Source organism: Equus caballus, chromosome 2, assembly GCF_041296265.1.
Source record: "Equus caballus isolate H_3958 breed thoroughbred chromosome 2, TB-T2T, whole genome shotgun sequence".
Taxonomy (NCBI): Eukaryota; Metazoa; Chordata; class Mammalia; order Perissodactyla; family Equidae; genus Equus; species Equus caballus.
This window is the reverse complement of record NC_091685.1, coordinates 41,520,523-41,545,051: the sequence shown is the minus strand read 5'-3', so window position 1 is coordinate 41,545,051 and position 24,529 is coordinate 41,520,523. Positions and strand designations below refer to the sequence as shown.

At 44.4% G+C, this 24,529-nt stretch overlaps 1 protein-coding gene across 4 annotated transcripts in view; it reads right to left on the bottom strand.

Moving 5' to 3' along the window:
• Positions 1–24,529, bottom strand: part of CLSTN1 (calsyntenin 1) — a 66,620-nt gene that overhangs the window by 11,237 nt on the left and 30,854 nt on the right. For 2 of the 4 annotated variants that reach the window (XM_023635835.2, XM_023635837.2), the window contains exons 2-10: positions 22,390–22,512; positions 12,523–12,552; positions 11,161–11,356; positions 9,375–9,583; positions 7,837–7,986; positions 7,551–7,736; positions 5,312–5,560; positions 4,821–4,942; positions 172–334 (exon numbers count right to left, since the gene is read on the bottom strand). In XM_023635835.2, coding sequence (XP_023491603.1) covers positions 172–334; positions 4,821–4,942; positions 5,312–5,560; positions 7,551–7,736; positions 7,837–7,986; positions 9,375–9,583; positions 11,161–11,356; positions 12,523–12,552; positions 22,390–22,512 — 1,428 coding nt within the window. The remainder of the gene's footprint in view (positions 1–171; positions 335–4,820; positions 4,943–5,311; positions 5,561–7,550; positions 7,737–7,836; positions 7,987–9,374; positions 9,584–11,160; positions 11,357–12,522; positions 12,553–22,389; positions 22,513–24,529) is intronic. The other 2 variants (XM_023635836.2, XM_023635838.2) reach the window with 1 other exon arrangement.

Genomic DNA, 24,529 nt, shown 5'->3' with positions numbered 1-24,529 from the left:
GCCCTGGGGCACGGTGTCAGCAGTGTCCCCAGAAGGCTATGCCCAGGAAAAGGAATGAGAAGATAAAGGAATGAGGGTGAGATGCTGAGAGGAGCCTGTTTCCGCCAAGAGAGCAGAGAGGATTATTCAGCTCCTGCAACTCGGCGGGAGAGGGGTGCCCGTGACCCTTACCTTGCCAGCAAGCCCCAACCACGAGCTGAGTTTCGATCTTGGATGGATGAAGTGGGTAATCTTCAGTCACAGAGAAGGGCTCGTGGGAAACACCGTCCACGTAGAGAGTCACCCTTGGGATTTCCACGTTGAGGACGTAGTGGTGCCAGTCCTCATCGCAGACCTGAGAGGCGAGAGGAAGGGCCAGAGTGTGGACTGTCCACCTTCCCTCTCATCAGAAGACACAACAAAGAGAACAAGACAACTGGACAAAGAGAACAAGTCACCATAACAAAGACCTGTCTTCCTAAAAGGGAAAAGTTTTATTTTTTAAAGAGTTCTTACAATCATTTATTTATTTATTTATTTATTTTATTTTGTTTTTTTTTGAGGAAGATTAGCCCTGAGCTAAGTGCTGCCAATGCTCCTCTTTTTGCTGAGGAAGACTGGCCCTGAGCTCACATCTGTGCCCATCTTCCTCCACTTTATATGTGGGACACCTACCACAGCATGGCTTGCCAAGCGGTGCCATGTCCGCACCTGGGATCCAAACTGGTGAACCCCGGGCAGCCAAAGCAGAACATGTGCCTAACCACTGCGCCACCAGGCTGGCCCAAGGAAAAGATTTTTAAAAAATCAGCAAAATACATCTCACCCAACCATACCTCGCCCAAAAAAGCTGAGGCAACAGCATCATCTCTAGGACGTTACAGATCAGGGGCACTGCTCACTCATACGACAGGCCCTCGAATAGGGAGCTGCCCAATTCTCTTCTGCCAAGAGCATAACACCAGGAAATTCTTCTATCGGCAGGCTTGACACCCAACCACTGAGCTGGCTCACCCTGCCAAGTGGCCATTCCTTCTCTGGGTCAAAATTAAAAATACCTCCAATTGCAGAATAAGGCCAGTGTAGTATTTTCTTTTTCAATTCAAAGTTGAGGATTTAAATAAACATGAACACACAGCTCAGACGGCACGCCAAGTGGGACTGGGTTCCCTCCCTGTCATGAACGGCCGTCTCCCAGTATCTCCCCAGCCGGCAGGTGGGTGTTGCTCTGCAGTCCCCAAGGCCCCACTCAGGCCTGGCATTCCCTGCTTTTTGGCTTTAGAGGAAGAGGCAGACAGTCAAGAATAGAGACAGGTAAAGAAAGAGATGCTGTGAGATGAAACTTTAAAAAGTGCATGTTTAAAAAGCTCACCCCATTTATGTTTAAATTCTAAGAAACTGAACCAATGAAAAATTGAGAGTAAACAGAGCATCCAAATAAATGAAGAGGTCACCAAGTAGCCCCAAGAGAAAAGCAGCTGCTCCCGATGTTTGTCAGAGAAGCAATTCAAGCCTCTAACAGCGCACGTTTATTATACATGCAGAATATATGTATATAATACATATTTCTAAATAAAGGAATTGCACAGTAAGTCACTTTTGAGACAAATAAAATCTTAATTTTAGTTCAAGTTTCTATTTCAAACAAGTTCTGTAATGCAGCTGCTTCAGAAAGCAACTGCATTCCGCCCCCAGTTTTTCAAGTATTGTGGGTTCCTAGGGGACTAGTGGAGTACCATCGTAGTTAAGTATCAGTAGTATTTGGTCAAAATCCATGAGCAGATTCTGAGAAGACAGAAGAAGAGTGTATAATTGTCTCATTTCCCTTGAAAATAGGGCAATTCCAAGAGTGAAACCTAACCTGCAGACAACACGCCCAGTGACACTCGGCGACAAGGTAACTGCAGGACCCCGGAAAGGAGAGCAGGTGGAGAAAAGCAATGGGCTTCAGATCCAGGAGAAGCCAGGGGGCGGAGGCCAGAGTTCTGGAACACTTTATGAAAGCAACAGAAGGGGAGGGGGAGCCCCAAAGCTGGAAAAACAGTCAAGCTGCCCAACCCTCTCTTTTGAGAGTATAGGAAGATAATTTCATGTAAAAACGAGGGGGAAAGGGACCACAATTCAATCCCATATGGAGTTTTTAAAAGAAAAAAGGAATTAAGAGAATAACATTCCTTTAGACAAGGAAAGGCATGCCTACAAAAGAGATGACAACATTTCAAAACATGCTGAAAGACATTAGGAAAATGACCCAAAATATAAAACAGCATCATTCATAATTAGAGCAACTCAGACATGAGTGACAAAATACAGGAATGAATTAAACAGAAAGCGACAGGTAGAGAAAACAGGTAAAGAATATCACAAAAGAGAAGGGAGTTCCCAAAGAAGAAAACCAAAGCGATGGAAGAGAATGCTAAAAACTGTAACAGCAGCAGCCAAGACTCTCCTGAAATACCCAAACACCTGAAACTATACACTAAAAAGGTGCACTCCACATAGCTGGGAAACAGCCCCAACTAAGACATACTCATAAAATTAACTGACTTAAAAAAAAAGAAATACATCCTTTGGTCACTTAAAAGAAAATACCAAGTGTTTTAAAATGGAAAGAAAATCAGATTGTTGTCAGAGTTTAATAGCAACACTTTACGTCAGAAAACAATGGAAAGGGGCCGGCCCCGTGGCTGAGTGGCTAAGATCTTGCACTCTGCTTCAGCGGCCTGGGGTTTCGCTGGTTTGGATCCTGGGTGCAGACATGGCACCGCTCATCAGGCCACGTTGAGGCGGCATCCCACATGCCACAACTAGAAGGATCTACAACTAGAATATACAACTATGTAAAAAAGAAAACAATGGAGAGATCTATTTTCTGTTTTTGGAAATCTTAAATATGAGCCAGAGTTTTTACATGCAGCCAAACTGACCTTCAGTATAAAGGCCACCGACTACTAAAACAACATGTAAGAACTCAGGACTTCTCGCTCCCCTGAGCCATCCCTGGGAACGTACTTCCTACAACCCAAACGAGCAGACACCGAGCGCCACGAGAACTGGTGGCGCTGGGCATCGACAGGTGCTTACATCACAGAAAGAGAAATAATCAGATACGGAGCTTAAACAGCTCAGGAGCATACACACCCGATTCTAACCAAGCCTTCAGATCCCACTACCAAATTACAGGATATCAGGAAGACAGTGTAGCACGTTCAGTGACACCACAGGGGTGCCATCAGCCAAATCTTAACTGTAAGAAACTCTGTAGGACGAACAGCCTGATTTCATCACCAAATAAATCGCAAGAGAGAAGAGAAAAATCTATAGATTAAAATAAACAAACTGTATAATATCAACCAATCACAATGTATGGCTCCTTATTTGGATACTGATTCAAACAAACTGTAAACATAAAGACATTTACAATTTGAAATTTGACCCATGGACTAGGTACCTGATGATATTAAAGAATTGTTAATTTTTTTAAGATGTGAAAAAGTACGGTGATTAGGCTTATCTTTGAGAAACATGTTTCATTATCTCTACAAAGAATGAAATGCTCTATGTGGGATGTGCTTAAAATTTATTAAGTAGTTCTCGAGGGGGTAACAATTGATTAATAATGAGGGGGAGTAACAATGAAACAAGCTTGACTGGAGCTGATCATTGTTGAGGTCAGGTGAAGGGTACATGGGGTTGGTCTTTAGGCTAATCTGTCTACTTTTACATATGTCTGAAATTTTTCACAATAAAGTTTTAAAAAATGTAATCAGAAGAAATTAAATATATAAATACAGACTATGGTTACTATTAACAGAGCTGTACCTAAAATGTCTACCTATGTTGCAAAAAGTTTTTGCTGAACTATACGTTTCCTGAGTTTCTTTAAAAAAAGTATAATAAAAGTTTCTGAGAAATAAATGATCCATGTAAATACAAATTACATCAGAAAGAGATGAATCCTACCAGCTGGACAGTCACTTCATCTTTCTACCATTACATACTTTTTTTCTTTCTCATTTAAGCTCTTACATAGTTATCTATCTTGTAACCGTTTTAGACAATGTTATATTTTAGCAACCACAGGCATATAACAATCTATCAGCTCTGCCCACTAACTCCATGAGACAAAGAGAACTAAGTCCAAAGGGTTCCTTCTTGTCCCAACCCTAAATCAGGAGGAGAATGATCTGCCAGGATTTTAATGAAAAGGCTTTCTCAGTTTACAGCATCCCTCCTTTCCTGTACCATCAATTTTTTTCACAATACCTGCTTTTTGTCACAGCAACTGCTGGGAAAGCAGCCTTGCAAAAACATGGTGTCGTCGAAAGGAACAAAACGTGATCTAATGTCAAACCTTAAACTCCCTCAAGCCAGCAGTCCAGGTGGTGTCTGAAAGATGTCAAGACTGCCGGTTCCTTGAAAAGTTTAAAGATCCCGTGGCACCCCCGAATTCGCGGAGGCCCCCCGGGATTCCTGGCACAATTTGGGAGTCAAGGCCTTAAATAATGAATAGAAAAATATAACGACCTCAGTCTCAATTTTTAAGCAAGTGCTGCTTATTTCAACAAATATAACACAGTATCCAGAACACAGTTTTGAATATAAAACATGATTTCTTTATATTAATATTTTATGTATAAAAATACATACATGTAAAAAAACCCTTAGGCTTTCAGTGGAAAGGAGTTCAATGGATAAAGTTTGCTATCCTATTAGCCACAGACACAGAAATCAAACAATCATGAATACACACTGGCCCTAAGCGGCTCTTAGTGTGCAAGGCTGCAGTGCCTAGCTAATCTCTGAAAAGATCACCATCAGTGGGCGATCCATTCACTCACCTGATTCAACTTCCAGTGGAACTCCGCAGGCTTGTATTTCTTCTCTTCTGAAGGATCCTGACGGAGGAGGAAAACAAGCCGGCAGCCGTGGACGTAGAGGGAGTAATGGTGCCGGTTCATATCTGCAAAGAGAAATCCTACTGGTAAATCGCCAGCTTAAGATCCAAAGGAGAAATAAAAGCTATTCCTTTAACGAATTGTAAAGACACAGTTTTATCAGCATAAATGAACTCTCCAGTCGGACCAAGGCAGAGTCTAGAAACAAACACACTTGGGTTTTACTGAGAAGCATGGCCCAACCCACTGAGTAAAACTAACCACTGCCCAAACACCAGGCGGCATCTTGAGGACAGAGTGGCACAAAACACAGAACAATGTATGCAAACCAACCAGCCTGAGGGACCCGTCGGGGAGGAGAAAGGCGCCCCCCCACCAAGGACCACAGCAGCGGACACTGAAGGACGACGCCCTTTCCAGCAACATTACCCTACCTGTCTTGTCTGAACTGCAAAGAATCGTCTCCTTCTTCCTGCCAAAAGGCCCGTGCCTCATCCACACAGAAATCGTCAGCGGCTCTTTCGGGTTGATGGAAACGACGCCATCTGGGATCCTCACTGCCTGAGTGCCATTGAACTCGAAGACCTGGTCACTGTCGTGGCCGTTGTCAGTGGGGAGGCCGACGGTCCAGTTCAGGGAGCCGCCCGGGGAAGGGAGCAGCTCTGCAGTGCCAGACACAGCGCCTTAAAGAGCACACGACACTCAGCATCCACTGCGTGAAGGACTTCAAGGCGTGAGCCTTCCAAAGTCACACTGACGCATTCTACTTCTCTTTGGTTAGACAATTTGCTAGTTCCAGTTTACTTTTCCTCAAAAATAAGGGTTTTTACTACAAAAAAATTAATAAATAATAACCATGGATATTAAAAAGAAAAAAGAAGCATTACCTGTAATCCTGCCCCAATTTACCCACTATTAACATCTGCATATCAACACTTCCAGTCCTTTCTTTATGAAGATATACATATTATAAAAATATGTGTATTATGAATACAGACATATGACAAAAATGGAGGCCTGCTGTGCACATTCATACACATACTCCCATTCACACTCTTCTATAGGTTAACTTAAAATGTCTGAATAGCATTCACTGCACAAATACACCATAATTTACTTAACAGATCCCCTCCCTGGTGGACACTGAGATTGTCCCAAATTTTTTTCTATGATAAACTTTGTCTTGATGAAACCTTTGTGTGTCTATGATTATTTCCTAGAAATGGAATTACTAAGTCAAAGAACATGAAAACTTTTTACAACTGTGGTTATGTACCGCCAAGTTCAATTTCTTTGAAATCTGTACACAGAAGACGACTCTGCAAGCTCTCCCACTCGCTTGGTCCTTGACTTCTCTACTCCCATCTTGGGAGCAGTAGGACTCGGCGGGAAGAGCCTGAGCCTTTGAGTAACAGATGACATTGGTCCAAATCCCAGCTCTGCCACTTCCTAAAGTGTGACCCCGGGCAAGCGACCTAGCCTCGCTCAATTAACTCCTCTGTAAACACGAGGTCACCACCACCTCCTCCGTAGGCCTGACAGGAAGAATAAATGAAGTAACACGTGTGGAAGGACCCAGCACACAGCAAGCACTCAAATATGAAATTCTTCCCAGCTTTAAACTGTTCTGCTGAGAAAATGTTCATTTGAAACCATAAAAAATAAGGGCATTATGAGAGAGAAAATAAGGTTTATACATTATACCTATATAGACAGTTTAAAATAGAAACCGTTCCAGACCTCTTAAGTTACACATATTTAGGTACATGATTACGAGTATCTGGACTCAGAGTCATCACACACCTGAGTATACTCATCAACGGATGACCCCACAGAGAATACGCTTTTTTCCCTTTTGCTTATCCACACAGGACAATTTCCAGTTATGTGAGGAAATCGGCTGCCTAAAGCCAACTGCTGTTATCAGAGTCATGAAAAGACAGAGGAGGATGCAAAACGCTCCCTGCAGAGCCGTCACTGAGCAGCTCTTGAAACACAGACCCTTCTGGTTATGAAGAGCCCACTGAAGTTACTGGTATTTCATCACTGGCCAAGTAGGACAGTTTTAGCCTTTTCCACGAGAGGCACGCACACCTCGCCTTTACCTCACTCAGAATAACAAGCAAAACACCCACCACTGACGGGGAAGCCAGGGAGCCCGGCTTTGGGTCAGATTGGCATCACTCTGCTCTCGACTTTTCCACACAATGTCTGTGGTGGGTAAAGTCTGCAGACTACGCATTACATGGCAGTATCCTGCGTTTCAGCTTTCTACTTCATGTTTGCCTAAAGCTATTGCGTTACCTATATTTTTCCCTTCAGTCTTTAAATAAACATCTCATTTCATTTAAAACCCATTCTACTTACATGATCCCTATTTTGCTGATTCCCTGTTAGAAAAATACTTTATATCAGTGGTTCTTAAAATGCACACACACGTAATGTTTTGAACCAACTCTTAGGGGTTTATGTAGCCCCTGAAGTCCATCCAGTAGGAAAACTAGCCCGTAAGACAGTGACAGCCATTTCAGAGAGCCAGTCTCTGTTTTAGTTTGCCATGATTACGTTTAGTGTAATTATGATTTAGTTATGATTGTGAACACCAACACATACACATGCCCATTTGTAAGTGTCTCTCGCCTTCACTGAAAACGGCCGGCCAGGCCTCCTTACCACAGAGCCGGTGAAGGGACTTCTCCGAGTAAGTGTCGCGGTCGCAGCCTTTGCCGATGTGGCCGGTCTCCAGCTCCACCGTCGCCTGCACCGAGGCCACTGACTCATCACACGTCTCCAGGTGGACATTGGGGAAGAGGGCCAAAGCGCCCGTGCCGGGCTCATACTCAATCCTGTTGTTCCATCCTGCACGGCCCACGAACCGGGGTGGAAAGAAAGGAGGAAACGCACACGTCAGGTTTCTGTGGGATGAATGTTAACAGGTGGAGAACAGAAGGAAGCTCACCTTGCCACCCAGGGGTGCAGGCGGGTTTAATGCTGATCTTCACCAGAACATCTTCTGTCGCTCTCTTCTTCCCGCAGTCGTAGGCGGTGACCGTCAGCTTATATTGATGTTCCTTTCCGTAGTTCAGCTTCTCTGTGTTTTTTATGTAACCTTCCAGAGGAAGACAACAACAGTGAGAACCCAAACCCACGCTGTTTTGGGGTTCCACTGTCCTCTGCTCAAACACAAATGCACGTGCTTTCTCCCCTGCAAATACTGACGGGGAAATAAACTCATGCATGAAGTAATTAACACTCACTCTGGTGTTTCTGAGCTTGAACACACACTAAATCCATCTTTAAGGATTGTTTACGCAGAGGTATGAGTCCACAATTCAACCTTCATTAATTCTTTTACAAGTTTTTTTTTGTTTTATATTTACTTTAAGATTTAACAGTTAACATATAAGAGAATAAAAAAGATAAGAATTCAAATACTTCAAATTTTAAATGCAACATCAAGATGCATTAAATACTTCTTGCTAAAAGATTTACTTTGTTAGAGAAAGAGAGAGAAATATCCTACCCCAAACCACCAGAACAGAAGCTGGCTTTCTGAACATGAATACACATGTCTGCAGAGTGTGTATAATGTCCATAATCTCATCAAAGCTTCTGCACTGCGCATTAACAACAGACGCTCTATCATCATCGAGAAGCCATAACCTAATCAAGAGGCTGAGCTCTAGAATGAGTAGATTCTGTTCGGCTACTAAGGATGGGGGCGCGTCTGACAGTAAGATATAAACCTTCATCTTCAAGATGAGGCAGAAGATTCAAATCTAATGGAGAAGAGAAAACGAGACCAACTAAAGGTCAGTCTTATTGAGATGCATGCTGAGTGAAAGGTAAGGGGATAGAAAATAAGCCCGTGCTCATTAGGTGGGGGATTTCTATTAGACTTGGGTGGAAAGGAAAAAGAGGACGGCCCCAAAGGAGAACATAAGACTTTTAGGTGCCAGAAAAGGGGCTTTCAGGAGACAGAGTAAAAACTTAAATGTGAAACCTTCACCCCATGTTAGGTCCCTGCTATAGACTGGACGTCTGTGCCCACTCCAATTCCTATCTTCAAGTCCAACCCTCACTGTGATGGTCTTAGGAGGTGGCGCCTTTGGGAGGAATCTAGGTTGAGGTGAGGTCATGAGGGTGGAGTCCCCAAATTGGGATTAGTGTCCTTATAAGGAGGAGACCAGAGCGCTCTCTCCCTGCCAGTGTGAGGACACGGCAAGAAGATGGCCATCTGCGACGCAGGAAGTGGGTCCTCCTCAGACACTGAATCAGCCAGCACCTTCACCCTGGACCCCCAGCCTCCAGACTGTGAGAAATAAATGTCTGCTGTTTAAGCCAGTTTATGGCATTTTGTTATAGCACCCTGAATGGACTGAGACCGTCTCCATCCGTGAGTTTCACTGACGTGCAGACACAGTTTGGGTTTGAAGCCAATTGGCTTAGACGGGGCTGCCTGCCCTTGGGAGGGAAAGCACGCTCCTCTGTCCTCACCATCTTTGTCGACAGCGAAGGGCACGTCCGGAGTGACGATTTCGTAGCTGCAAATCTGGCTGAACTGTGGGGAGCAGTCCGCGTCCACGGCCTGCACCCGCACGATGCTGTCATACTGCCTCCCCTCGACCACGGTCGCTTTGTAGGACTTCTCCTTGAATACGGGCGCGTATTCATTGACATCGTTCACCTGAATGTGGACAGTTGCTCTGAAAGAAGGAAAAGAAAAAGCTGTGTCTTTTGTTTTTTACCCAAAGAATAAAACTCTGCCCTATTTTGAAGTTTCCCTTTTCTGCTATCTTGTCTTATTAAAGTCTTAGGATGGAGATTTTTTAAAAAAACTGTTCATTGTTTTTCATTTAGGGTGGAGACAACAGAAAGTTCAAACAGGAATTCAGGTGGATTCTTTCACGTCCTAGGAATAAGGCAGCTGGTAAAAAAGCAGTAACATAAAAGAAAAGAGACGCGGATTTTCTTTGACAATATAGGACAGGGCAGTGCAGAAGGGAGATAAACTAGATCAGATATCTGTTTGCTCTCTAATGAAAAAGTGAAAAATAGGGGCTGACCCGGTGGCATAGTGGTTAAGTTCGTGTGCTCCGTTTGGGCAGCCCGGGGCTCGCAAGTTTGGACCCCGGGCACGGACCTACACACCACTTATCAAGCCATACTGGGGCAGGCGTCCCACATATAAAAATAGAGGAAGATGGGCACGGATGTTAGCTCAGGGCCAGTCTTCTTCAGGAAAAGTAAAACATATTTTGTCGCAAAATCCAGAAAAAATTAGAGCCCCAGGAAGAAGAGGTAAGAAATAGAGATAGCAAGGAAGGTTTGCACGAGTGTTACAATGCATTCTGTCCTGCTTCTAAGGAGTGGAGACACCAGTAACACTGCTGGCCACCATCCACTGTTGACGCAACAAATGAAGGACCTCTGTGTTGCCCTCCCTGGCAACCCTTCGCTGCCACGCTCCATCTCCCCAGCTTGGGTATGAGAACACTAAGGCACCGGCAGACCTGGCCACACAGAGAAAACTGCAGGGCTATGGATCAGGGCGTGTTGCTGAATCAGACAAGGTCTCTGACGGAAATAAGGTCTTTTTCAAGGAAAAAGAGGACTAGCACACTGCGTAAAAAGGAAGAGGAGTGATTCATCGGGACTCAGCACCAAGACCCTCCACACCCCAACGCCATCTGTCCATCCTGACCCTCTCAATGGGCTCTGTGACATCACCTCACCCACGCACCCCTCCTTCCTTAGTCCATGTACTAAGCAGAAACTGAGACTCAACAAAATGAAATTTGCCTAATGTCAAGGGGCTCGTAAGTGGTGGAGAAAAGGCTAGAATTCAAAATTTCTGTCTTGTCCACCAGTAGGTCTCGACTGGCAGGAAGGATATGAGCACACCTGGGACAGGGCGCAAAAGTCAGCTTTCTTTCAGCTGCACAAATGAATTTGACGCCCTCAGAATTTACAGAAAAATGTAACAAAGTATGTTCCTTGGGAAAAAAGTGGGTTTTTGAATTTTCAAGGTGGGCCTTAGTTTCTTTGAGTATTTGGTGGGATAAAATTACTCATTCATTCATTTATCCAACACCCGATATGTGCCAGGCTTTTGCTGGGGGCCGTATATAAGGATCTCTGCTCAGAGAGCCTACAGTCCCACCGTAGACAATCGAAAACCATGGTCTGCCTCCTATTTCAAAAACACACAAAGTTTTGAGGACGGGGCAATGGTCACACCCATTTTCTTTACATGCACACGCTCTCTGTCCACCCTACTTACTTATGAGACTTTTTCACGTTGGCACCGTCGGGTCCCTTCCCGCAGTCGTAGGCCTGGATGGTGAATGTGTAGTCTTTCTGCAGTTCACAGTCCAGTTTCTCTTTCGAGCGAATTATTCCCTCGCCAGTGGATTTGTCCACTACCACTGCATCAAAGGGGACATTCTGCCCGTGAATTTTAAATCCACAAATCTCACCTAGGGAGTCAAAGCAGCGCAGGTTAGAACCTCCTGCCACATAAACCTTGGGCACATTCCCCTCCACCCCCAGAGAAAATAAATGACAACAATTCGGCAGCCAGGGGTTTAGAGGGTCTGTGGACAAGGCAAGGGCACTGTGCTTTAACAGCGGGTAAGTTCTGGGGCTTTAGTAAAAAGAAGCATGTTCTGGCTTTCCAAGCAACTCGTTTAACTTTGCATCCACTCATGCAGGAATACAAAAGAGAGAGAGAGAAAATATAGACAGGCATTTCACAGGAGTACTTAGGACAGCTCCAGGGTAAAGTAGTCTCATTAGCAAACAGCCAAGGCCTGATAACACGGAGAACCGGCCCCAGCTCTGGCCGGCCGGCAGCGGTTTGGATTTGGACTGGAGAGAAGGCTAAAACGCACAGTTAGGTGTTGAGAGAGGAAGAAGCGCGAGATATAGGTTCAGCACCGTAATTACAGAAATTCTGTCAAAAAAAAAAAAAATCAAAAGAAACAAGTCTTCCTGTGCAATGAGCCTGGCTAAAATTAGGGAATCAAAATAAACTACTGAATGAGAAAGGTAGAAATACCAACTTTTCAGGCATCCATTTCAACAGCTATCACCTGCTATTAAGACAGTTTCCACCACGGGGAGGGATTTGCCAGACTCCCTTTGTTTGGGACTTCAGCCTATCAGACCTGAGAAGGAAGCCTGCCTGGGAACTTACGGGCATCTAAGCTGGCTTACAAGCTTCGTTAGGACTATAACTTTAGTTAGCTTTCCACTCCTGCTCAGGGGAGAACAAATATAAATGTTTTGCTGTCTATGTAAAACTTCACAAAATGTATTTCACATAAAAATAAGAGTGAACTCTTCCAAAATTACAACTGATAGAAAATGGTTACACAGTGAATCTCTTAAGTTTAATTAAAAAAAAAAAAAGTACAGTACTTCCCATAGAGTTCAAATGGATGTCTGATTTCCAGATATTTCTAACCAAGGGTTTGGTTACATACAATTTCCATCAACATATTTAAAAATAGAAATAAAGTAGGAGAATAAATAGGGATAAAAGAGCATGACAGTTTCTTCTGTTTAAGGGCTGATTCCCAATTTTATAAACAAAGTTAGTGGGTTAATATTCATAAGAGGGATAGAAAGAACCCTTTATCACCTTCTTTGGTGACTGTCACCTCAAAACTCTCTAAAGGGAGAAAAGATAAACCCATGTCAGTCATACAGGAAAGAATGAAGACAGAACAATAAAGGAAAAAAGTCAAAGATGCACATTACATAGAAAAGCTCTGACATAATTTAACAGTAAGCTCAGTAACCACTTCTATAATTGCCATAATAGCAACACTGGATCTTCAGTAACAATGTATCTCTTTGAATCCAACTTACCACGAAATTACACTAACCCACAGATGAAATGCCTCTATAAAGTTTCCTAACACTTTAAGGTATGTTAGGACTTCTCTTTTAATGAACACTTTGATGACAGCAGTTTAGAAGCAAACCTGTTATTTTACAGTTCTCGGATTTTCATGTTCAAGCTAAGTTCCCTGGCTGGATTCTGGTAACATTCAACTTATCATGAGATTTGATGAAACACATTTGGAGCAAAGGGTTTTAACTCTTTGTTCTTGAGCTGAACAAATAACAATGTTTCCTAATGTGAAGCACCAACCAAGGCAACAAATATAAACACCCTTCTAGTGGGACCTCCACTTAAAGGTGAACTGAACCTGATTCAATACTCAGCGTAGCCATGCCACAGCCATCACTGTTTTTACCTCGTGAAAACACTGTTCTACCAAGACAATGGAAAGCCTGCTTGACCTCGCCCAACTGCCACAGAGGAGCAGACAGGCGAGGAGGTCAGCAGTCCCTCGCCCCACACTCAGTGGTGCCTCACTGGGGCCCCTTCTCTCGCCCAAAGGTAACAGAGCCTGAATTCCCTTGCTCTTTTTTTAATGGTTTCACCATATATTTGTATATCCCCGAACAGTGTTGTTGCGTTTGGCTTGTTTTTGAGGTCTGAAGAATGTTATCACACGGTATGATATGCTTTCCCTTCAAGCTCGTGCTTCTAACATTCATCCATCCTCACTGGTATATGCAGCCATAGATTATCCACTTTCACTACCACATACAGCAAGAATCCAATGGGTTAAAACAAGTAAAGTGCTTAAAACATTGCCCGGCATAAAGAAAGCACTCAACAAATGTTTGCTATCACTGTAATTATTTCCCATTGTGTGAACATAACACACTTGCAGTTTTTGTATTTATGGACAATGCTGTAAAGGGTCTTTCCATCCGTCTGCTGCACAGACAGTTGCTCTAGATCTGCGCTGCCCAACACCACGGCCACGAGACACGGGCTGTTCAAAGTTCGTACTAAAATTGAACACTAAAAATCCAGTTCCTCGGTCGCAGTGGCTCCATTTTAGGTGCTCAATAGCACACGTGACTAATAACTACTAAGTGGAGAATGCAGAGACAGAACATTTCCATCATCACAGCAAACCCTACTGGACAGCACTGTTCAAGAACGGGTGGGCCAATCCAGCCTCTGCATGTTTTTGAACGCCCTGTGTGCTAAAAATGGGTTTTACCTTTGTAAATATTATTTCATGACACAAGAAAATTACGTGAAATTCAAATTTTGGTGCCCATAAGTAATGTTTTATTGGAAAGCAGCCATGCTCACTTGTTCACGTCCTGTCTAGGTCTGCTTCGCACTGCAGTGGCAAAGCTGGACATCACGAAAGAGACCCCATGGTCCACAAAGCCTGAAACATTGACTATCTAGCCCTTTACAGCAAGTTTGCTGATCGCCACTCGAGAGACACTGATGAGCAGCACTGCTGGGTACCAGATACGTCAAACTGTTTTCCAGAATGTGCTAATTCACTATATTATGTTTACACTTTTTTGGTGTACATTAGTATTGCATAACACATTTTAAAGTCAAGTTGTCCAGCTTTAATTCAGAGAAAATGCCTCAGTTTTTGACTCGGAGTTTCCTGTCCTAAGGAGAAAATAGTGAAGCAGCTCCCCATTATCTGACTGACATAACTGGCAGGGGCTGCGTGGGCTTTCCTGACAAAGGCCAGTGCGTGGGTAAACGCAGATCTCAGACCCTGGGATAAAGTACCTGATCTGGGTAATGCCGCCTATGCAGTGCATTGTTGAGTAAGGCGTTAAAGCACTCATCATTCAGGCAATGGCCTGGAGATTGTTTCTGCCCATGAGATTATCAGGAGGAGCGGACTGCCTGCCAATGGATATAAACTCCCTAAATCTCTCCTCCGAGATAGCAGGCTTGTGGGGGGGGGGGGGGGGGGGCGCGGGTGTGGAGAACCAGAGTACAGGAAGCACTGGGGTGTTTCAATTTTAAACTTCAGGTGTTCGGGGAAGCCTTCATTGATAAGATAATGTCTGAACAGAAACCAGAGGAAACTAAGGGAGCAAGCCTCATGATTATCTGGGGAAAGATTCCAGACAAAGAGAACAGCAAGTGCAAAGGCCCTGAGGCGACCTGGCCTGGCTCAGAAACAAGCAGGTCTATGCTGCTGGGGTGGCAGAGCAAAGGGGAGGACAGTAGATGGTTAGACAAAGACAAGTAACCTGAAGCTACAGTGGCTATTGAAAGAATTACAGCTTGTCCTCCAAGTGGGAAGGAAACGACAGGAGAGTTTTGAGCAGAGAAATAAACACGGCTTATATTCAGAAAGAATCCATCTGCCTGCTGTGCTGAAAATAAGTCTGTACGAGGACAATGATGGTTACCTGAGTAAATGTAGGCGCGAGACGCTGAAGGCCAGAACCAGGGGTACCCGGGGTGGGAGAAGTGCTCAGATTCTGGGTGTGTCTTGAAAGTGAGGACAAGCTGTGGGATTATGATTGAGAAACTACCAGGATGCAGTTTCAGCCGATGTGGGAGAGACGGTGCAAGGAAGGTCTGGAGGGAGGAATGGGAATTCACACTTGAGCTTTGAACGTGCATCTGCATTACAACTCGTTAGGGAATAGCATCTCGAAGGTAAGACTGTCAAATATAAGAATAAATTATTTTGAAACTCATGTATTTCCAGGCTGCTCTCTACAAGATGGAACCATTTAAAATGAGAACAGCAAGAATGTCAGCTAGTATCTTTTCCACATATCCCCGCCGATTGTGAGTATTTCAGTTAGCTACGTGAATGGGATGCGCCAACAGGATTTGCTGCCTCAAATCCAGGGGTACTTATGAACTTGCTGGGCAGGCTGGGTCCTTTCGCCTTGAATGACTTAAAACCCACCTCGCCAGGTGGCAGCTTGACGCGGCACGAGCAGCAGGGGCTTCACACTCCAGCAGACTTGGGTTTTCGGTACCAGCCGTATGACCCTTCATGTCACTGCCAAGCCTGCTGAGCCAACATCTGCGGCACAGGCGGCACGCCACTTCACAGCTCCATCTATTCACCGCACCTAAGACCCTGATTTTAATGAGGAAGACAGAGCTGACTGCAGCAAGGCGAGGAGCAGCAGAAGAAGCTAAATCCACTGCAGCATCTCAGATGAGAGCTGATGAGGGCTCAGCAAAGGCAGTTTCAGAAGGAAACATGTAAGGGGTTTTTTAGGATAGACAGAACCGCATAACCAACTAGATAGAGTGAGAGCCTGCAGGAACTCCCTGGTTTTTGGCTCACAGTGCCATTTAGGGAACTGAGGCACAGAGACACAGGAAAAGATGGGAGAAAGGCAATGTGCTCAGGCATCTGTCCCATTTATCCTGCCAACTTCTTGCTTATTTGCTGGAGTATTCTTTTTTTTTTTTCCCTAGGGGAAGATTCGCTCTAAGCTAATATTTGTTGCCAATCTTTCTCCTTTTTTTCCCTTCTTTTTCCCCCCACAAAGCGCCAGTACATAGTTGTGTACAGTTGTAAGTTCTTCTGGTTCTTCCATGTGAGCCGCCACCACAGCATGGCTACTGACAGACGAGTGATGTGGTTCCGTGCCCGGGAACCAAACCTGGGCCACTGAGGTGGAGTGCACAGAACTTTAACCACTAGGCCATCAGGGCTGGCTCTGCTGGCATATTCTAAAGCTAGACACTATACCACTTCATTCATACAAAACTCACTAGATCTCTCTAACATGTTTTCTTTAAGATAATGAAAATAACATTACACAGCCAAGAGAATTAACAATTCAGATATTTTCATAGTGAGTCTCCTACTGCCTCTCAAATTACACTCAGTTTACAATCTTCCTCCCCCAAACCAGGGGCCAGTTTCTGTCAATGATGCCCCATTCTCCCACGAGCTGATTTTTTAAACTTTAAAGTTGCCACTGATTCATTCTTCTTCCCTCCCTCCTTCACCCTTGCACTAGAGTTCTATTACACATCTGACAATTACACACAGGCAGTTACACAGTGATCACATGCATTAGCTGGAGTTATATCACAGTGATTACACAGAAAAGGGTGCCTCTCCCCATTCGCATTCTCAGTCTGCTCTCCTAGACTCAGGCTTCTCTCAACCTGCGCAAGGAAGGACCTCGCAAAATCACCTCTCATATTCTATTTTCTTTTTTTCTGCCCCTTCCCGCTCAATTCAGACCATGTACCACTGCTCTGCCAGGTAGGTCTACCTGAAACGCTGCTCTCATCAGGTCTGAAATGCCCCACCAGGCCACCGGATGACCTCTCTAGCTCTGCTAGCCTCAGAACGGACAGAATCTTTCCCTATGTCTCTCCCCTTCATTCCCCTAAGATCATCTAAACCAGTCAAGAGGAACTTTACTAAAGAATTTTTTTAAAGCAAAACATAAAAATCTAAGATAGGATGAACCCAACAAAGTATAGATTTGAGTTCTCAGCATCCCAAGTCATGTCCGGGGTTCTCAGCTGACACTGATTAGCCCTCACTTTCCTCATCCATCGCTTTGAGACACTGCAGCTGCAGGCTGGCCTTGCATTCTTCCTAAATCTTCCTCCAAATCTGAGTAAGGCCTCAAACGACACCGCTCTCCCTCAGTGAGGGGGGCGTCTCCAACCTATCCTGCAGTCTCTCTCCCTCTCAGGCCGTCCCGCCCCCGTATCGCACTCCTTATGGAGGTCGTGAGTGCAAGCAACAGAGATCCACTCCAGCTAACTTAGGCAAACGCAAACGGGACTTCACTGAAAAATCATCAGGAACCCACGGAACAGACTGCAGGCCAGAGAAAGGGACTTGAGAACAGCAAGGAACCAACGCAGCTTGAGAGACTAGGAAAGAGGCGCCACAGCAGCCCCAAGCTCAGCATCCATGACAGACGCGTACAACCGCAAACTGTATTAGCATCTCTGTCCCTCTGCTCAACACACACATTCCAAAGAGGGAGCATCTGGCCAGCCTAGCCTGGGTTGTGCACACACTTGGCTGGGGGAGGTGGGGTGATGGGTTGCTGACCCACCGATCTACACCTAATGCAAAAGAGATCCAGGGGCTCTTAAGAAAGGAAAACGGACACTCGCTGCTCAGTGTCAATGTCCCTGCTAATCCAACTCTCATCCCTAACCCACTGTTCTCTTCTCGGCCTTGGCGCCCGTGCCCACCAGCTGGACATCTAGGCTGACCTTTATTTTTGGTGACTTTTGGCTTCCTTGCTTACTGGTACAGGGTAGTTTCTGGGACAAGCTAACATGTAGCTCTAAGCAGAACAGTTTCTCAAGATCCCTTAAATATACAGTGACAACCACCCACCCAAGGGTTATGCCCTCACAGCCTAAGCACAACCACCCAAGCATGACGCCCTCCAACCTCCTCCTGACTACAGCAATGGCTCTCAAATTTCAGTGTGCCAAGAACTGGCCGGGAAGCTTGTTAAAAAGGTGGTTTGCCAAGCCCCATGCCCAGAAATTCTGATTTAGCAGATGTGAGGCACAGCCCAGGAATCTGCATCTTTAATGAAAACTGCCAGATCTTTCCAGTGCAGACAGGCTACAGTCTGTGCTTGAGAAACTGGCTCACCAGTGGTTTCCAAACCTCACCAGCTGGTTAGGGATTTCTTAGGCTCGACTCCTGGAGGTACAGACTCAGACAGCTGCACTCAGTGCAGGGACCCAGTGATGGGACGTGCTGTTAGAAAACCACATGCACAGTAACATCCCATCTACTCGGCTCGGCAACGGCCACCACGTGGCCCCAAGTTGACCTCCAACCCTCTGCTCCTCCAGCCGCATGCCACACAAGCTAACCATTCACCTGTCTCTTGGAAGCCCATCCAGTTCCCACCTCCCTTCATGGCCTGTGTAAACTCCCCCCGTTCTTTACAGGAGCTCGAGCCCTGCCCTGTGCAGTCCCGCCCTCACCTCCTTCAACTCATCATCTTGCCTCTTTATGAACTCCAGTCCACACCGCCTGTTGCCACTCTCACTTGACCCTGAATTATAAACTTCCTAGTCCCCTGATTAACTCTGTCAATGCTGGTTTTGCTTTCCCACCTGGACTATCAATGTTGAGAACAGGGACCAAATTTTATGCTTCTGCATATTCTCTAGAAGACCTAGCATAGTTACCTAACATTTAAAGATTATTGGTCCCAAACCTCCCCTGGAGGCAACCGCATCCAAAATGAGTTCACTCGAGTCAGTAAGTGTTAATATGAAGTTTCTGTCCTAACATCCAGATACCTACTTAAAACTGCTACTCAACTGATTATTGCCTTGTATTGGGCTGAATCACACGAAACTTCTGACATTTCATTTTTTCAAATATTTTGATATTTTCAACATTAAAAAATTGCAATTTCATGTGGCTTAACTTAATATATCCAACTCACTGCTGCAAACACAATGTCAGGCCAGTTGCATAGGCTATAAAAGCAAAATTGGGGGTGACGTGGGGTAGTCAACCCCATCAGCCATGCCCAAGGCACGTGAGTCACATACGTTACAAAGCCTGTGGAGAATGTGTCATAAATCTGAGTTGGTTCTAATTAAATATCAAGGAAAATAAAGTTACTATTCTTGCCCTGAAATTTCTTTTGGATTCTATTCGTATCGTAATTATTTAATCTTGTAAAATATCCGTACTCAGTCTGGGAAGGCAGGAAAAAGAATGCTGGAATGAAACACCTAGTAAAGAGAAGAGCTTTCAAAAGCGGGGCAGGGGCAGGGCTGTGGGGGTGCTCAGGCTTCTGATACAGGCAGCCAAGGAGGAGCATTATGAAAACGGCAACAATGTGGCCTGCGTGCACGGTTCAAGCTTTTAACTCATTAAATTTTTACATAAAATGTACGATATATTTTTTTTACTCATATCCACTCTGGCTTTTAGCAGATTAAAGAAAAGGGGCTGGATAGGGATTGAGTTATTTTAATTTCCTAAAATACCTGACAAATACCAAGACTTTTTTCTCTTAGTTTTCCCACAAGAAAATAATCTGGGCTGGAGCCTGTACACACAACATGAATTTCTGATAAATGACAATTTACAATGCGCTTTGGTGACTAAGCTTCCAACATGATGCAGGCATTTACTGCAGAGCTTTGACAAGTAACCTCCGGCGATCACCCACACACACGTCCTGTGACGGGGTAAGACGGTGCATCAGACTGTTTACGATGTCTTAATATCCTGAGAGCTGACACAGGGAACCTATAATCCAGGGTGGACTCAGACCGCCTGGCTCGAAGGCTGTGCTGTCATTTGTGGGGTTTGTGATCTTGGGCAAACTCATCCATTCTTCCCACAAATACTCGTGGAGCGTGAACTCTTCCCAGGCGCTGGGCGAGGTGTGGGGATTAAACAGAGAACAAGGTGGCCGTGCTGCTGACAGACACCCTCGGAGCCTCCGCTTCCTCATCTAGAGGACGGGGATGCGAGGGTACCTTCCTCACAGGATTGTTGGAAAGAATCAGATAAAGAAACCTCTGTAAAGCCCTTAGCACCACCTCCGCCACGCTGTAAGCTCCATAAACGTCACCTGCGGCTGCTGCCACCACCATCGTCACGGTGCTAAATTAAATTCAATGTCATTACCAAAACCAATCTAAGATCAAAATAAGGCTCCAGATCTGGCCTCTGCCTTACCCCCAAAATTATGTAAGTAACAATATTTTTTAAAGATTCTATTATTAATAATAATAAGAGCAGCAGCAAACACTGTACATGGCACTTACTATGTACCAGCTTTAAGTTCTTCATATTTATAAATAAATAAGCTGATATTCCCCAAACCCTACGAGGTATGTGACATTACAATCCTCATTTTACAAATGATGAAAGTAAGGCAGAGTGATTTTAGGTAATTTGCAGAAGGCCACACAGGCAATAAGTGGCAGAGCCAGGATTCAAGCACAGGCCGACGGACTCTAGGGTCTGTTACAGCCTCATGGGGGCAGTGCTCTGAGTTGTGGCTGGATGGGTACCACGGCAACAGAAGAGGAGGGAAGGAGGGAGGGGGGAGGAAGCCGGGAGGGAAAGGGGGAGGGAGGTGCTCCCTTCCCCATGTCAGGCAGCTGCTGACTTCTTGGGCAGAAGGATGAGGACCACCCTCTAGTCAAGAGTATGTGAGCATCACTTCCACTCCTAGGTGTGCACCCAAGAGAGAGGGAAACCTATGTGCACACAGACTTGTACTCGAATGTCCACAGCAGCACTAATCATAATCGTCACAAAGTGGCAACAATCCTAATGCCATCAACTGATGAATGGACAAACGCATGAACTGTCAGAAACGTGTATGTCCACTCAAAACATAAGCTAGATGCTCCCATTAAAGTTATTTACACAGCACTAAATGTCACTCATAAGGAAGAACTGTACATTATAACCAAATGTGGTATATATGGGGGGGTGTACATAAACATCCGAAAATCTACTTAGTTACAGAGGAAAGCAATATGTAATGCTAAAAACGATTTTAAATCTAGGGAGGAAAAAACATCGCCTCAGCTGGTAGACAAATACTATATGTGTGTTCAGGGCATGGAGTGCTTCCCCTACCATCCATCTAACTGGATTTTTCTCTAAAAATCAATAAGTAAAGTGAATTGGAAAGGTCTGTCTCTTCCACTGACTCAAACAGCCGAAGCTGGTTCGCAGGTTACTTTCTTGAAAATGGGATGTGGCACTTGACCAGAATGAAGGACAAATTCATTTTTTAAATAAGCTCTTCAGAAACAACCTTGCGTTCATTTTCTCAATTTACCAGAGCAAAATTAATGTGTGATAGGAGCTACACCAGTTAATCGAATTTTTCTTATTTGTCCCTAGGCAAACAGAACACACTCTTTAATATAAGAAATTTTGTTCTGGAAAAACATCGGGCAAAAACTAGTCTTTAAAAATTAACTTCACAATGTCAACTTTGCCTCCGAGGCAAGGAAAGGGTCCAGTAGCACATTTCTGCACGCGACACGAAGCAAGAACAGTCCTGATTCAGGAAGTGCTACTAAATGTGAGCAAAGTAGAAAATCTCCAAAGCAATCCTAGAGTTGTCGCTATAGAAACACTTAGGTTACAACCTTATGAAGTGACTCAAGTTAAAAATATAGCACAGGGAAAATCTAAACCAAAAGGATTCCTCTATGTAGACTGCTCCACGTTTTCAAAGACTTTCGAGGTCACTGAAACCCAGACAGGGCTAGGCAAACCTTGAGCTGTAAGTACCTAGACCCTGCCGCTCGAGGACCCACAGCACCAGGGACCCAGGCCCGCTGTGTCCACATCTGTATTTCAACACGGTCCTCAGGCGCTCTGCACGGACACTAAGGTTTGAGACACACTGGTCTAGAGGTCCTCTTCTGGTTACATCGAGCAAGGAAGATAATGATGCAATTACATAGTTTGCTTTTCAACAACGAGTACAGGCTTTTTTTGGTCAGGTACCCCAACTATTAAAATGAAAAGGAAAAATCGTGGAACATGGGAGCCACAAACAACCCTTAGCTATCAAGACATTTTTCAGAAAGGCTCAGAAACAATCCGAATGGAATGTGTGAGAAGTGCTTCCCACCCGGTCCAGATTCCTCAAGAGCAAACAGCAACCACGTGTGTACCTGCAAAACGCAGAGGCGCGTCTTTATCCAGGGCAATCAGCGGAGGGTCGAGAAGCACCGTGTTGTCATTTTCTGTGACTATGCCGTGATAGGTGGGCTCAAGCCATGGCTTGTGCTTGTTAACTGCATTTACAAAAAGAAAAAGAAAGGAAATAGATGAGGTTAGAATTATTATTTTAAACTCAATGGTTTTTGAGGACCTACATCTATCATTAAAATAAACTCTCATTAGTCTGGAAGGCAACACTTGTATTTTGTATTGCAAAGTTTAGTATCAAGACCCAAAGGGGATGACATTCTAAATTCTAAGCAATGTAGAAATTATCTGAGTCCACGAAGCAACCAGAAATAAGAAATAAACTGCTCTAGAAATTGAAAGAAAGAAAACTCATGGCCGTAGACAAATTCACATTATCTTTTTTCAGCCCATCCCAGAAAAGTTACAAAGAAAAATGTTATTTGTTTATGACAACAATACAATATTAATTATGCAAAACAAACGAGATTTATAAATATAAAATTACAAATATAGGGTATTAAAAGAAAACTAAACACAAAAGTTCTGAACACACAGTGTTTAGAAATAACCCACTTTGGGATCAGGTGTCTTGGGGTTAGAGTCCAGGCCCCTCCATTATTCACAGTGTGACCTTCAGCCCCTGACATTTTTTTTTTTTAAAGATTGGCACCTGAGCTAACAACTGTTGCCAATCTTCCTTTTTTTTTTTTTTCCTGCTTTATCTTTCCAAACCCCCCGTACATAGTTGTATATCTTAGTTACAGGTCCTTCTAGTTGTGGGATGTGGGACGCCGCCTCAACGTGGCCTGACGAGCGGTGCCATGTCTGCACCCAGGATCTGAACCCTGGGCCACCGCAGCGGAGCGAGCGAACTTAACTACTCGGCCACGGAGCCAGCCCCATGTAACTGATGTCTTAATTTCCTCCTGTGTAAACCAGGACACCCCCAAAACCCACAGCACTGGGATGGATAATTGCAGAAGTGATGTTTTTCCTTCTCAACTGGGCACTAGAAGCCGCTACTTTTGTTTCTAAGGTAAGAACTGCTGTGCTGCCAGTCCGCTTACCTGATAAAACCAGTTTTTAGTTTCTATCCATCTTGTTTTCCCCGGGTGTGGCTCCCAGTGGGTCAATCCGAGACTTTCTCCCGGTTACGTCCACCAGCCCATTTGGGCTCGGCTCACAGCTGGAACCTTTTCATTTCCCTTTACTTCCACCTTATGAGTGCACACATTATAACCTCAGGACATGTATTAACCGTGGAACGATTCAATTAAGTTGATCTGATTAAAAGAAATGGTGTGAAACTTTATTTCTAAGCAGTTGGTGCCTATTTGTTGAACGAACTACCCAGATTCTTTTCCACAAGTGTAGGTCAATCCAGAAGCTTCTAAAGCTAAATTTAAATGTTTAACCATCTTTAATACAATGTTACCATGATGTGAAAATGCTTTTGCTGTTATGTGATGACTATCATGGGATGACAGGAGAACACGAGGACCAGAGGTACCTGGGCCTCACCTACACTTACTCCAATGTGGCAAGTGTACTAGGGGAACAGTACGCTCACCTGTAAAATCCTAAAGGAGAAGTCATGTGAAGGCCTATGTTTGCAAGGGGAAAAAAAGTACCATCTCTCTCACTAATGATGCATTTACCAAACATTTATACACACCTCACACAAATGAACAGCAAGTCCTCTTTTTTTTTCTTTTTTTGTTGAAGAAGATTTGCCCTGAGTTAACATCTGTGCCAATCTTCCTCTATTTTGTATGTGGCTTGCAGCCACAGCAAGGCTGCTGACAAGCGGTGTAGGTCCGCATCCAGGAACAAAACCCAGGCTGCTGGAGCAGAGCATGCAGAACTTCATCACTAGCCCACGGGGCTGGCCCCCAAAAGCAAGTCCTTTTGCCTTCACTTTCGAAGTAAATCCAGACCCACAGGGTAGTTGTTAATGGGTACAGAGTTTTAGTTGTGCAAGAAGAAAGGGTTCTAGGGATTGGTTGCACAACAACATGAATAAATGTACTTTAACACGACTGAACTGCACACCTAAAGATGGTTCCAATGGGAAATTTTGTGTTATGTGTATTTTACCACAATTTTTCAAAAATACAGAGG